The following is a 16,148-nucleotide window of genomic DNA, read 5'->3' on the forward strand; positions in this document are numbered from 1 at the left end:
GTGTCCCCCCCCCCCCCCCACCATGTAGACCTTCTTTATGTCTCATAGTTAAGCCTGGCTTAGACCATAGGCCAGATTTTGTTCAGAATCATTACTCTGAATAAACAAAGTCCCTTAATCATCATCAGAGTAATGATGATTTCAGACCTCTGTACCATGGTATGTGGATACCATAGTTTTAAAGACTAAGCTATAGCTGCACACTGGGTATGGAGCCTACTTAAAAAATAATAGTAATAAAGTAAAGACTAGGACATAAATTGGTAGAATATAGCATCCTTTGTCCTGGCTGAGGGAATTTGGGAAGGAAGATACTGGTGAAATGGGCCTACAGCCATTCCTTTAAGAGAGTTTTAACTTTTGAGGGCTGCAAATAACCTTTTTATCAAGTTGCATCATTACATTGTCTACATACACCGATATATTTATTTCTGCATTAAAATTGCATATAATGATCTACTTGCGCAGTTGTGACTAATGGAATAACGTTAGCTGCTTTTTGTCTCTTTAATTGCAGAAGCCAAGCTATCCTTTCTGTTTCTTTCTCTTGATAGAGAAATTGAACACTTAGCAACAGTTTTGAGCTCTGATATTCAATTTATTATTGACAAACTTTGATGTTAAGTAGTGCTACTAACTGAACCTTCTGTCCTTGAGACTTAATTCAGCTCACTTCCCTTTTTTTTTTTTTAAAACAGATTTTATTTCTTTATTTATTGAGAGAGAGAGCAGGAACAGCTGGGAGGGGCAGAAGGAAAGGAAGAATCCCAAGCAGATTCCACACCGAGCACAGAGCCCGACATTGGGACTTAATCTAACAACCCTGAGATCATGACCTATGTCAAAATCTAGAGTCAGACGCCCAACTGACTGAGCCACCCAAGTGCCCCCAGCTATTTCACTTTATATGGATGTTTCTTAATTCAAGATTATTTGAACTGAATACTTTCTGTTCTTCTTGCTTTCCCTATTTTGGAAACTATCAGGTCCATAATTTTGAAATTAATTTTATGATAGGCAGCAAATTGTAGGCTATTCCAATTAATGAGATCAGATGGGGAAAACCTAGGTATAGATGTAATAAAACTCATCATCATATTCAAATTCTATATATATTTCAGTTCTGTATCAATTCACATTCTATATACTGAAATTATTTTAAAATTTTAAGCTTTTACATTTTATGAACTACATATCAATTGGATGATCTGTGGTTCATAACATTGCTCCTTCATGTTTGCCATAAAAATGGTTTTCAGGGGGCGCCTGGGTGACTCAGTGGGTTAAAGCCTCTGCCTTCGGCTCAGGTCATGATTCCAGGTTCCTAGGATCGAGCCCCGTGTCGGGCTCTCTGCTCCGCGGGGAGCCTGCTTCCTCCTCTCTCTCTGCCTGCCTCTCTGCCTACTTGTGATCTCTCTCTGTCAAATAAATAAAATATTAAAAAAAAAATGGTTTTCAGAAGACTGATCAGTATGTATCACAAGCCCCAAAACATTCATACTCTTTGACTCAGCGATCTACTCTGAGGAATATGTGCCCAAACATTTAAGTAAGAGAATGTTTACAGGAATGTTATTTATAGTAGTGAAATATTAGAAACAATGTCTGTATTTAACAAGGAGGGAATAGGTTGATAGTACCTCTGTATGACACAATGTGCAGGTATTTAAAATCATGTGTTGAAAGAATACTAATCATTTATTCCATCAGTATAAAGAAGTAACTACTATGTCAGACCTGTTATTAGATTCTGAGTATATTTTAGAGAAGGAAAGGCGGTTCCTAAAGAACAGGATCTGGGAAGTAGAAGAGGTGTAGCCAGTTTATCTGGGCAGGAGAGAAGTGCTCTTTAGGTCTGGTGGGTTCATTATGAAAGATACGCTGAATGCCATACCCTTACTACATGCTATGTCCTAGGAGAATGCAAAATGAGTGAGGCACAGTTTTTCCCTTTGCATAACTCAAACTTGCATAAGAAGGTGGAAAGGAGGTGGTGAGGGTAGGTAGAGAAAAAGTTAAACCATAAGGTTGTGCAAGTTAAACTTGTAGTGAGCAAAGCAGAGGGAATTTGGACTTCTACCTTCTTGGAAGAGGAGACATTTGAAGCTGACAGAAGAAGGGGTACATTTCTTGCTCAGTGGCTATGGGCCAGGCATTTTATATACATCTTATTTGCTTTTCCAAGTAAGGAAGTAGAGGTTCTGAGAGGTATAGTTACTTGCCTAATGTCTAAAGTCTAGAGGATAAGGAAGTAGCAGAGCTAGGATTTAAACCTGGATCTGGCTGACCCCAAGTCTCGTGCTCCTCCTAACTACTGTTCGTCTGCTCTAGCAAAGATACACTGGGACCAGAATTTGATGGGTATTAAATGCCCTGCGAAGAAATGGGCCTGCTGACACTGGGGAGAAGCATCATATACTTCTTACGGAGTTGGCGACTGGCCTGTTCAATGATTTGAGTTAAACCACATTGATCGCGGAAGGGAGATAACAGTTTGGAAGAGAGGAGAGGTTTTAGAAACAGGGAATTAGTTGGGAGACTGTTGCATGCAGTGGTCTCCCTGAGGCCTGATGAAGCTTGAACTAGGGCCGCGCTGCTGAGGATGGGAGGGAAAAGGATTTGAGAGACATTTCAGAGGGGTTGGAGACTGATGAGACAGAAAGAGGAGTTAAGTAAGTAAGGTCCCTAGCCTGAGTGACAGAGTGGAAGAAAGCCCTAACTGAGCTGGGACATGGAGTAAGAGACAAGCTGATGAAGAAAATCGGCCTTGGACGTGTGGAGCTTCAGACTCCAGCCCACATTTGCAGAGCCATCAAGTCATGCAGAGGCCGTGGGACGTGAACCCTGGAGTCTGGTTGGTCTTCATGAATTGCATTTGTGTTGAGGAATCATTTTGCTACAGGGAGTGCTTTTTGTTCTGAAACCGGAATTGGGGGCATTCCTTGATTTAGAGGCTGCTCTGGAGAGTGTTGTTCAGCTCCAGATTTGTCAGCTCATTGTAGGTTTCTTACTTTTTATTATTTTTTGAAATAAAAATTATTTAGCCTGCCATAGGAAGGTGTCTGAGTTATATTTTCAGCTTATTTTTTCCAATAGCCTGTCACAGCACCTGGCACATAGTGTGTCCTTAATAAATTTTGCCAGATGACTTAACATAGACTACATTTTCAAAACTGATCCTCTCTTCTCTTACCTAAAACTCTTTAAGCGCCATATGGTGGTTCTTTCTATATCCTTTTTTGTTTATAATTGTAACATTTACTGTACTTCTGATTGAAAAGTAATACATGCTCATCATAGAAAATGCAGAAAAATGTAAAGTAGAAAATTAAAATCACTCACAATCCTATGTCTCACAGAGAACTCCGGTTCATTTTTTGTGTATTGGTATGGTATATTTTTAAATACAGTAAGCATCTTTTCCTTAGGTTAATGGTTCTGCTGAATGGAAGGGTTTCTTTCTTTCTTTCTTTCTTTCTTTTTTTTTAAACCTAGGCCTTTGCCAACCCCTTTTAGTCTGGGTTACTTCTGAGCTGTCATGACAGCCTGTACCTTCCCCCTCTCGAAGCTTTTATCACATAGTACAGCGTAGACTCTTTGGCAGACTGTGACTTTGATGAGGGTCTATCTGCATTGAGTCTCGCTTGATTTTGTCTTCAGAGTCCAACATGATGTTTCAGTGGGTGTTCGTTGCATGCCTGAGTGACTGAGAAAGATGATGCTAACCCATTTTTCCCTATCTCTGTATTGACCACTTCTTTGTGCTCTGTCTATGCCTCCGTTTCTCCAACTCCGTATTGTCGCACGCATAAATTGCCATGCAGTGAAACTGTATGATATGATCTTTGTTTATTGCTAGTTGCTTTTTAATAGTTAGATGTTAGGTCTTTGGAATATTGCTTGCCTTGATGTGTGATGAATACTTTTAATCCTTTGGTCACCTTTTTTTTTTTATAAGTTAATTACTTTCTATTATGTTGATGGATTGTTTTATGTTTTAGATGATTCCCTCTAAATATTGCAGCACGGGGACTATTAGGTAGAGCTGACTGCCACCACCTTGAGTTTTTTCAGAAGAGGTTCCTTATTAAAAAATACATAATTTCAGTGTTTGTCCAAGGTACTTTTTCCCATCATCAGTGCCTCAAGATGGAATTAGAAGATTAAAAAGATAAAGTGCTTCATTCATTGAATAAGTATCTACCATATTTATTCTCACAGTTTTCCCCACACTTGCTATTTCAGTATAGAAGATAAAGGGATTCATAGGAGTGCCGTGTAACCATCTGCCCTGCAGTCAGCTGACAGTGGCAGAATTCTCTAGAATTTTGGTCTCCTAACACTTCTCCTTGGGCAACGCCTCCGAATTCACTCCTTTTGTAGGAAACTGCTTTAGGCAGTGCTCTCGATGTGTTTATGAGAAGGTCAGTGTGGGAGGGAGGGATTCAGGTCTTGGAGAGTAGAGATTGATTACGTTTAGAAGAACTTTAGAGAACGAAGTCATTGGTGTTTGTAGGGGCTTTGGAGTCAGGCATGAGTTTGAGCTCTGCTCTTCCACTTTGGTTGTGGGAGCTTGAGCAGATGACTATAGCCTTATAAGCTTTAGTTTTCTCATCTATAATATTGGGTCATGATAGAATTCTGCCTGTTATAGTGATTTTGAGTATTAAATGAGGTAATTTACGCAAACATTTACCAGAGCTTATTTAACAGTTAGCTCTAAATAAATGCTAGCTCTTATTGTAATAATAAATATTATTATTAGGGCTCCTTGCAGCATCCATCTTTGTCCTCCTGTGACTGTGTAATTGGCCTGAATAATAGAAGTGGGTCTGATTTTAAAACCTAGGCTCTTTCTGGTGCACTGCTGTGCATTTCTGACACACTTTACAGTTTGTGAAACACATTCACATTTCTCATTGTGATTCCTCTAGCCCCTCAGCTCCAGTTCTACCGAAGGAAAAGGAGGAATAAACCATATTGGGCTGGGTCTGAAAGGGGGTTGAGAAGAGAGTGGTAAGGGGGCAATATACCCACTTCAAAAAGCTTATTTTAATTTTAACCGTTGGATTGCCTGATAAGGTCAAAACACTTGATATTTAGAGACAACTTAGCTAGCTATTGGAATTACTGTTTCCCAGCTGAAAAACATGCATGGTACCTTTGTGTGTGCAGGAGTGAGAGAGAGAGAAAGAGCATTGTTGTAAAAGAATTACTTTTTTTTTTAAGATTTTATTTATTTATTTGACAGAGAAATCACAAGTAGGCAGAGAGGTGGGCAGGGGTGGGGGAAGCAGGCTCTCCGCTGAGCAGAGAGCCTGACGTGGGGCTCAATTCTAGGACCCTGAGATCATAACCCGAGCCGAAGCAGAGGCTCAACCCACCGAGCCACCCAGGTGCCCCGAGAATTACTTTTTTTTATTATTTGTTTGATGGCAGGCAAGACTAAAAAAAAGATCAGTAAATCTAATATTAGATTCTAGGTCATATGAGAAGTGAAATTTCTCTAAAAGTTTTAAAAACTGATTTTATGTATTTCCTTACCCTAGTTCTGATCTTTTTTTTTTTTTTTTTCCATCCTAGAGTTAGAATGTTAACGATGGAACCCCTTGATTTCTCAAGTACCTCCATCTCCATCCACTACCAGGAAACAGACCCATAGAGGAAGATGGATGGATGGGGGAAACTAACATTTATTGAGTTATTGCCATGTTGTCCTGGTAGGCATTTTGAGTCATCTGTGCATTCATTCCATAGTTCAACAGATTTTTTTGGAGAGCCGTCTGTGCACTAGGCACAGTGCTAGCCATTGTGTATAGAGAAGTCAACAAAGCAGACATTATTATGGCTGCTCTCATAGGAAGGCATACACTCAAGGTGTACAGAAATACATAATATCCAATTGTTAAGTGCTGCGAAGGAAATGAACAGGTTATGGGTAAGAGTAACTATGGAAGGGGCTTTCTACAGGATTATCAGTGAAGGCTTCTCTGAGGAGTTGTCATATGAGCTGAGCCTTTAATAATAACAATATTAATAACTAATAATAATCTTCACAAGAGTTCTCTGATAGGTAGGTCCTGTCATTATCATTTTACATATGAGACAATGTAGGAACAGAGAGATTAAGTAACCTGCCCAGACCCGTACTTTAGAGAATGCAAATGTCATGAGAAAGAGCCTTCTAGATGTAATGAATAACATTTGCTGTGTTCTAGAAAGTGGGAGAAACAGGTACACACACACACACACACACACACACACACACACTCGGGGCACTTCTAGAAGGCCGGCGTAGCTGAGCTATGACAACAAGCAGGCCGGGGAGCAGCAGTAAATGATGTTGGAGAGTTAGGCAGAGGTCAGATCATGAAGTGCTTTGTTGGACACTGCAGGAAATTTGGATTTTCTTCAAAGTATCATGGGAGCACTCATTGAAGGAATTTAAGCAGAGGTATAATATCCAATTTGAGTTAAAAAAAATAATCCAGCTTGTGTTTTAAGAACAAATTGAAGTAGGTAAGAATATAGGAGGTCAAGAATCTATTAGAACAATCCAGGTGAAACTTCATGGTATTTTGGTGGCAGTGGAGATGCAGAGAAGTGGGATGGTTTTGAAATACAGATTTTTCAATTTTTAAAATTGAGTTAAAACTCCCATTACATAAAATTTACTGTTTTAATGAACTTAAAGTGTATAATTTCATGGTTTTCAGTATATTCCTATGTTATACAGCTATCACCACTATCTAACTCCAGAACAATTCCATCACCCCAAAAAGAAACTTCATACTTCTCAATACCCTGTACCTTACCCCCCTCCAATATTCTGGCAACCATTAATCTTTTTGTTTCTATAGATTTGCCTAATCTGGACATTTCATATAACTGGGTTAATTTTTATGAAACGACTTCCTTCTCTTAGCATGAAGTTTTCAAGCTTCATCCATGTTATAGAATGTCAGTACATTGTCCCCTTTTATGGCTAAGTAATATTCCATTGCATTCATTTTTGCCTATCTATCCATCAGTTGATGGACGTCTGGATTGTTTCCATTCTTTGGTCATCATGAATAATGCTGCTGTGTACACTTATGTACACATTTTCAGTTCCCTTGAGTACACCTATGAATGGAATTGCTGAGTCGTATGGTAACTATATGTTTAAGTTTTGAGAAACTGACAAACTATTTTTCCATAATGGGTGCAGCATTTTACATCTTTACCAACAATGTATGAGGGTTCTAACATCTCCATATCCATGCTAATCCTTCTTATTTCTTCTGTTTAAAAAAAAATAATAACCATCCTAGTGAGCGTGAAGTGGTATCTCATTGTGATTTGGATTTGGCATTTCCTTAATGAATAATGATGTTGAACATTATTTCATGTGTTTATTGGCCATTTGTATATTTTCTTTGGAGAAATATCGATTCAAGTTCTTTGCCCTTTTAAAGATTGGAGGGGCCGCCTGGGTGCTTAGTGGATTTAAGTGCCCAGCTCTTCATTTTGGCTCAGGTCATGATGTCAGGATGTGAGATTTAGCCCCTCCTCAGGCTCCACACTCAGTGGGGAGTCTGCATGGGATTCTCCTTCCTCTCCCATTGCCCCTCCCCCTGCTCTTTCTCTCTTTCTCGCTCAGATAAATAAGTTAAGTCCTTAAAGATTGGATTATTTATCTTTTTATTGTTGAGTCATAAGAACTGTTCATATATTCTGGGTACTAAATTTTTGTCAGCTATATGATTGGCAAATATTTTTTCCTATTCTGATTCTTTTTGCTTTCTTGTTAGTGCTTTTGAGACACTAGTTTTCAATTTTTGTAAAGTCCAATTTATTTTATTTGTTGCTTCTTTTGGTATCATGTTAAAGAAATCATTGCCTAATCAAAGGGCATGAAAAAGTTACACCTATATTTCCTTCTAAAAGTTTTACAGATTTAACCTTAAACTTAGCTCTTTGATCCATTTTTTTAAAAAAGATTTTATTCATTTATTGGTCAGAGAGAGAGCACAAGCAGGGCGAGTGGCAAGCAGAGGGAGAAGCATGCTCCCTACCTAGCGAAGAGCCCCTTGTGGGATCCTAGAATCCTGGAATCATGACCTGAGCCAAAGGCAAGAACTTAACTGGCTGAGCCACCTAGGCATCTCAATGCATTTTGAATTAATATTTGTATATGATGCGAGGTAGGGGGTCTAAATTCATTCTTTTGTGTGTGGCTACCCAGTTGTCCCATTTGCTGAAAAGACTTTTTTTTCTCTATGGAAATACATTTTGGCAGTAGACAATAGAACTTACTAAGAGAATAGGTAGAAGACAGGAAGGAGAAAGAAGAATTTATTACTGATATAAGCAGCTGGATTAGTTGGTAGTAGCATTTCCTGAAATGAGGAACAGTGTTGTTATTTGGGGCGGAATGGAGTGAGGAATACTGAAAAGTTCAGATTTGAACTTGAGTTTCAAAGTTTGTGATACTTTTCTACGTATTGTATAGACAGTTTGATGTATGGATTTGGAATTCCAGGGAGAAGTTTGAGATGGAGATAAGATTTGGATGTCAACAGAATATAGATTGTACTATAACTTTGGGGTTGTGAGATACCTAGGGAAGAAATATACAGAGAGACAAAAGAGAGCCCAATCTAGTGGCCAGAGAGTGCTAACAAACAGAGACTGTAGAGTGAAGAAATCTGCAAAGGAGACTGAGAATAAGAGACCAGAGAGCACTGAAAAAACTGAGAGTGTGTGTCATGGAAGCCAAAAGAGTAAGAGGTTGATAATGTAGGAGAAGGGTAAAGTAAGTAAAGGATTAAAGTCCTTGTGAAAGTAAGAGCCAAGGGGCACAGAATATTAGTAGAGAGATTAACCTTCAATGCAACGAGTGACACTCTGGTGTAGGAGGTGTATGTGGTTAAATCCAGGTTAAGTTTGTGAATTTAATTATGGGAGGAAAAGAGAATTCCTTTCTGAAAGGTCTTCTTTTCTTAATGAAGAATAAGAATATTTCTCATCTGTTGGCAGTATATGAGCAAAGGATAGGAGCTGAGGTCATGGCAGGCTCATGAGGAGTTTGAGGAGAGAAGCACAAGTATGCAGTGGTGGTCTTGCATGCATGGGGTACAGATTGGATCAGGAGCATGGGCATGCTATCCAGTGTTAAGTGTTTGAGGTTTATCATCATGATTTTAAAGTCAAAACAATCTGTGCAGTTACAGGATTTTTCTCCAGCAGTATTTGGTTGGGGAGTACAGAGGTTTGGGTTTATCCAAGGTTGGCATTCTGCCAGTTGAGTCCCATGGAGGAAGAGAGTATTAAAACTGTATTTACAAAGGAATGATTATAGTGGTTGATCATGTAATCTCAAGGGTGGTATTGGGAAATAATGGTGACATCATTTATAGTGGTAGATCAGTAAATTGTGTGTTGAAGAATTTGGGGGACTACTTGAACAAGTGAGATGAAAGTATATTAAAGTATAGTTACCGAATAGATGTTCTAATTTGAGATTTTGGAGTTGGTACAGATCCCTGGTGTACCCACTATAAGTGATTGAAGGGAGAAGAGATAAAAACACATGGGATGACATGGTCTAGGGATTGAGACACTTGGGTATTACATGGATTTTCCTTTAGATGGGATTGCCAAGAATGATGGTGTTGTTGGGGTGGAAAGAAGACTCCTCAGTGAGAGAGAAGCATGCCTGGAAGGTTGGTGGGTAACAGAAACAAAAGAAGTAGGAGGAAAGGATAGTATAGTTGGAGGGCTTGGGTCTCAAAGCAGCAGGGATTTTTGCAAGAAAGGAGAAATAATAGTTTAGAAATAGTGAGGACAAGAATACCTATTCAACATCCTGGCCTTGAGGACTTGGGTTTAAAAAAGAAAAATACAGAACAGTCTTCTGGACAGCAGAGGAAGCAGTATCCTCGTGACCAGCAAGTTTCAATTAAGACAAAGCAGTAGAAGGAATGTTTAAAAAAATTTTAAATAAAAGAAATGATTTGGGGTGCCTGGGTGGCTCAGTTGGTGACTCCCTTCAGTTCAGGTCATGATCTTGGAGTCCCGGGATCGAGTCCCGCATTGGGCTCCCAGCTCCATGGGGAGTCCACTTCTCCCTCTAACCTTTTCAGCTCTCATGCTCTCTTTCACTCTCTGTCTCTCAAATAAATAAATAAAATCTTTTTTTTTTTAAAAAAGTGATTTATGGAAGTTTGCTGATTAGTGCAGGAGTTTCAGAGGGTAGTGGAAGTTTCAGGAGGGAGAATAAGTGTGTGGAAGGAATTGAGTATGTATAGGGCAGTCTGGGTATTGTTGTTAGGACAATAATGTAAGACCAAGGATCCTTGAACTTTAATGCAGATGACTGAAATAAATAGGTGTACTGCATAAGGGAATTAGCCCCCCAGGCTCTGAGAAGGCAAGCCCTTGGTTCCAGTGCTGCAGGCCTAAATGTTTCCTCACGCATGGAGTATGGCAGCCTCCCATGCAGCTAATTCCAAAGTCTCAAGGAGTGGTGTAATTTTCAGGGGGAGCAGCTGATGTCAGGGTCTAATGGTGACTTGTCCAAGCCCACACCATATAAGTAGCAAAGCACATTTCTGACACCAAACATCAGGTCTGCTCACCACTATTAATTTGTTTTGGTTGTAGTGCTCATTTACCTTACTGCAGGCAGAGCTGGATCTATTAGACCATTAGAAAATGAAAATTAGGGGCGCCTGGGTGGCTCAGTGGGTTAAAGCCTCTGCTTTTGGCTCAGGTCATGATCCCAGGGTCCTGGGATCGAGCCCCACATCTGGCTCTCTGCTCAGTGGGGAGCCTGCTTCCTCTGCTCTCTCTCTGCCTGCCTCTCTGCCTACTTGTGATCTCTGTCTGTCAAATAAATAAATAAAATCTTTAAAAAAAAAAGAAAATTAAAATTAAAGGGGGAAAAAAAAACCCTTAAAACAAGACAGTGTTTCCACTTTGGGGCCATTTCAGGCTCTGAAGGAGGTCTGTGCTAAAAGGATGAGAAATGGCTGGTGAGTCGTCATTGTGGCCCATTGGCGTCTGCATGACCATGACTGTGTGCTTTACTCTCATGCATGTGTTCCTTCCACAGGGTCATGTAGGCACAACAGCAACCAAGAAGATCGACGTCTACCTCCCCCTGCACTCGAGCCAGGACAGACTGCTGCCAATGACCGTGGTGACAATGGCCAGTGCCAGGGTGCAGGACCTGATCGGGCTCATCTGCTGGCAATACACAAGTGAAGGACGGGAGCCGAAGCTCAAGTAATCCTTCCTTTTTTTCGCTGCTCTAGTTTCTGGCTGTCTTCTAGCCACCCCTGTTGCATTCTGGGCCCAGTCAGTCTTTCTAGACATTGGCCTGGGAACCAGACGTCCATGTGGATCCAGGTCAGGTCGCTCACCAGATCTTGGGTCTGTATATCTCAGGCTTATCTCAGAGAATCTGCTTATGAAGTAGACTGATGAGTTTGTGAATCTAGACACGAGGAAATACATTTTAGCAGTTTTCAAAACCCTTTTATGATGCTTGCTGGTCGAAGTTGCTTGGGAGGCCATAGGAAGGAACTCATATTTGTTGAACACCTACCATGAGTTGGGCACTAATGCTGATCTCTACGCACCAAATTTCTTGTTTAATTCTCCTGGCTCTCTGTGAGGTAAGCATCATGATCCTTATTCTGCAGAGGAGGAAATTCAGAATCAGAGATTGATATTTGCTTAAGATCACACCAGTGGGAGTTGGCAGAATCAGGATTTGACTTCTGGTCTGTTTGATGCTAAGGTTTTTGTATTATTTTCTTTTGGTGTGAATTACAGTCTTTGTCAGTGGCATGGTTTTTTCCTCAGTTTCTAAGCTCTGTTTATGGTTAAATTATTTTATTAAAAGTGTAGTACTTGAATAGACTCCTGCCTGTATATCCTAACCCGAACATTAAAGTGCTTTCCCATGTTGGTTCTCCCATACTTAAATGTCTCATCTGATAGCCATCCTCTTCAGTTTGCTGTGCTCTCTTGAGCAGTAAGGTTTGGGATACAGCAAAATATAGTGGGTACCTTCATTTTGGAGTGGATTCTTATGGAGACTTTCTCTTTTCTTAGAACAATCCAGTCTGTGGTCAGTTGTTTAGTTATTTTTTTCTTCTTGAGGTGCATTTAATTTGTACTTAAATTATTCTTTGGGGGCACCTGGGTGGCTCTGTCAGTTGAGCATCCAACTCTGGATTTCAGCTCAGGTCATGATCTCAGGGTCGTGAGATTGAGCCCCACATCAGGCTGTGGGTTCAGGGTGGAGTCTGCTTGGTATTCTGTCTCTCCCTCACCCTCTGTCCCTCCCCCTGCTCATGCTCACGCTTTCTCTCTCTCTATTTCTAAAATAAATAACATCTTTTAAAAAATAAATTATTCTTTCAAGTTCTTATGACATTGCCCTCCACTTTGCGTGAATATAAGGATAATCTTTACTGCTTCTATGGCAGTAGAAACCTTTCAGCCACGCCCTTTTAACCACGTAGGCTCAGAAAAGGGTAGAGTCAATAGCTCGGCCCAAGGCTGACCTGACCTATAGTGTTACCCTTTTTTTCAACATGAAGTAGAAGCAAGAAAACAGGAAAAGGACCCAAAATGCTAGGGAATTTGTGCATGTTTGAGTTAACTAAGATATGGCTTGGTGCAAGCACTGAGACCAAGAGACACACAGGGCTGCCCAGAGTTACACAGCGAGTAGTGAACAGAGTCAGGACTCTGTAACATAATGTTATGGATGAGGAAACTAAAGCTCAGAGAGGTTAAGTAACCTTCCTAAATCACACAGTAAGTGATAGAACTGGCATTAAAACCTGGGGATCTCTGGCTTCAGAGCCCTAGCTGTTCTCTATTACATTATACTCCCTACTCTAGTATTATGGGTGATATTAAAATATTCACTGAATCCGTACTTACTGGAGGCACAGTGCTAGATCTTGGCATACAGAAATGAAAAAGGCACTTCGTGCCACCAGTGAGCCTACTGTTTAAGGTAAATAGGTAATGGTAATATTTTACAATAGCATGTGAAATTGGGTTCTGTGAAAACATCTGACCCCGTAGTCGGGGGTGAGAGTGGATTCATGAAGAGCAGCTTTGATGAAGCGACACCTAAGCTGAAACTTGAAGGAGTAGGGAAAAGTGATGCGGAGAGGTTGAGAGGAGGGTGTTCTAAAACAGAGGGCACAGCATGGACTTTGTTATGATGGTCCTTTAAATTCGGCTTTGAATTCTGTATTCCATTCCAAATATATAGCAGTGATAAATGAGATATGTTATTGACATACTTGGACTTTAATAACAAGATAAACGTGCTGGTAGACTAAAAACAGAACCAGGTATGGAAATAGTGTGTGCAGGGAGTTGGTTCTTTTAGGATGGCACTTCCCAGAGAACATGTTGGGAATAAGTTTACTGGGGTGTAAAATATTGACTATTATCAGGCTTCGGGTAGTTAGGCAGTGCCCTGGGGTACTCAGAGCCCCCAGCTGTCATTTCTGGGTGAGGAAAAGTCTTATCCATCTACCCACGTGTGGTACACATACTGTTTTCAAAGCATGCCATGATGTCAAAAGAGTGGACAACACTGCTTGAGGGTATGGAGACCAAAGGAACTTCATCCCCGGAACAAGACCAGTGGAAGTCTTACTGCTGGAAACTAGAAACTGGGATGGGACTGTCCTCCTTATGAAAAGAAACTGAGCAAAGCTGCCTGGGTCTGTGGCTTATTCAAAGTTGTGTTTCTGGGGAGGAGGGGGAATAGAGATAGCAGTGCCACTGGGACCTGGCCGTGACATGACTGGCTTTATGATAGCCCTAGTGTTTCCAAGGGATGGGAACCCTGAGCTGCCAGGATAAGACCTGGTTCTAGAGTGACGGTCTCTGCTCTGATGGGGATGGAGGATGGTGCAAAGCTGTAAGAATAGGAAGGGGTGGGAGAGGAAGGGAGGAAGAGAGCGAAAGAGAGAAACTGTTCCTATTCAAGAAGAACTAGCAAATTAAGATTCCCAAACAAATGAATGTAATGAGTACTAAGAAAGACAATAATCAGGAGATGAATTCACTCCCAAGAAAATACAGTAAGCATTCTGAAAATCAACTTCAAATAAATACGTTTAAAATCATCAAAGAGATGAAGGAATAATGTCCACGATAAATGTCTAAGAAATAGTGGAAGAAAACAAGCAGATGAGAATTAAGAGGTGGATTTAGAAGAGAACCAATTAAAAGTACTGGAAATATAAAATGTATTTGTTAAAGTAACAAAAAATGATATGGGGTAAACTCTAGACTGGGCACAATTAAAGAGGGACTAAGTTGAATGATAGTACCAGTGATTTCAATTACTAACCTGGGATGTAACACAGAGAGATAAAGAGATACAGAAAATGAAAGATGAGTGAGTTAAGAGACATGAAGGAAAGATGGAGAGCCTCCCACTAGTGAGGCAGAGAATGGAGGGAATCATGGAGAAACGGTATTTGAAGAGATAATGATGCCAGAGTATTTCCCAGATTGGAGGAAGATACAAATGAGTCTTCATATTAAAAGCACATATAAACGAAATGGAAGGTTAGCCTTTTCAGCAAATGCTACTGGAACAGTAAAATATCCATAAACCAAAAAAATCAACCTAAACCTCATCTATCTGTATAAAATTGATTCAAAAATGAATTGAGACTGAAATGTAAAACTTTTTAAACTTTCAGGAGAAAACAAAGTAGAAAATCTTTGGGACCAAGAGCTAGATGAAGAGTTCTTACACATGACACTGAAAGCAGGATCCATAATAGAAAACAAAATGATCAGTTGGACTTCATCAAAATTAAGAACTTTTCTTTTACAAAATCTTTGTTTCCTTTCCATTCCAGAAGCTGTCAGGCAGCCAGTCTGCCTCTGCTTTCCCATGGGCCATAGTCTTTATTCAGCCTTACCTGGCCAAGGGAGATGGAGGGTAGAGGTGAAGGTGGAGAAGTGGACCTGTTGCAAAGACTCAAAACAGCAGAATTTAAGGCAAAAACACATCAATAGACATATTTTGGTAAACTATATGATGAAAAAAGGGACACGGCCCACCAAGATTATAATATGCCCCAGCAATATAGTCCCCCAAAATTTTGAGGGAATTGTAAAGCAGCATTGACTGATTCACAGTCATAATGGGAAATTCTGATGCATTCCAATTGAAACCTGATAGACAAAGCAGACAAAACAGTAGTAAGGACGAGGAAGATTCAAATCATTTAATTAGCAATTCTGAACCCCCAAAATAGAGATTGTCTCTTACAGTAGTTTGTAAGCCTCTGAAATTGAGTACCTCTTACTAAGATTTATATTCCTGAGATATCTAGCACATTCACATTTTTTAGTAGTTGCTTTATAAGTATTTTTTGAATTACAAAATTACATTGAATCTGAATGAACCATTGGTTCTTTGAAATTTTTTACAATTCTTATGTGATGGTGGATTGCTCAGTTTTGTTTGTTATAAAGACAATCTATGAAATAAATACCTGGGATCTCTTCCTGTCGGGCAGTACAGTGCAAGGAATTTTCTTCTAGCTTATTTGTACTTAAGTGTTGGAATAGATCCTTATTTGATCTTTTCCAGTGAGTTAGCCGTGTGAAGAGCTCTTCATTCACAGGAGGCCAAATTGCTAGATGCATGGTTTCAGTCTGGTTGTTAAGCAAACCACTTATTTAGGAATATTATTCTCCTGTCTCTGGGCCTTGAAAACTGTCAATGGTAGTAGGCTTTGGCCCCAGGGAAGGAATGGAGAATTTGGCTAGAATTTTTGGCTTCCTTTGCTCTTATACCTGTGACTCTTGAGCAAGATGGAATGTGATACGTATGCTAATTTCCTGCTGCTTTTGATACAGCGATTTTAGGGAAAACATTTGCAAGAAATGAACAGAAATCATTTCAGTCTCTAGGTGGTTGAATTTTTTAATTTAGATTTTGTTATTTGGATTCATGTTTATTGAATTTTCATCAGAAAATGTGGCCTATAAAATTTCTGCTTAGATATTCATTTATATTTGGGGGACTTACTACACAATAAATTTTTATAAATATTTTGTGGATTCTGGAGACATTCTCTGTGTTAGAGAATTAAGTG

At 39.9% G+C, this 16,148-nt stretch overlaps 1 protein-coding gene across 7 annotated transcripts in view; it reads left to right on the forward strand.

The window, feature by feature from the left end:
• The window catches only part of MAPKAP1 (MAPK associated protein 1), a 249,295-nt gene that overhangs the window by 100,682 nt on the left and 132,465 nt on the right, over positions 1-16,148 (forward strand). For all 7 annotated transcript variants that reach the window (XM_046022726.1, XM_046022730.1, XM_046022729.1 and 4 more), the window contains one exon: positions 11,099-11,271. In XM_046022726.1, coding sequence (XP_045878682.1) covers positions 11,099-11,271 — 173 coding nt within the window. The remainder of the gene's footprint in view (positions 1-11,098; positions 11,272-16,148) is intronic.

Source organism: Meles meles, chromosome 11 (assembly GCF_922984935.1).
Source record: "Meles meles chromosome 11, mMelMel3.1 paternal haplotype, whole genome shotgun sequence".
Lineage (NCBI taxonomy): Eukaryota > Metazoa > Chordata > Mammalia > Carnivora > Mustelidae > Meles > Meles meles.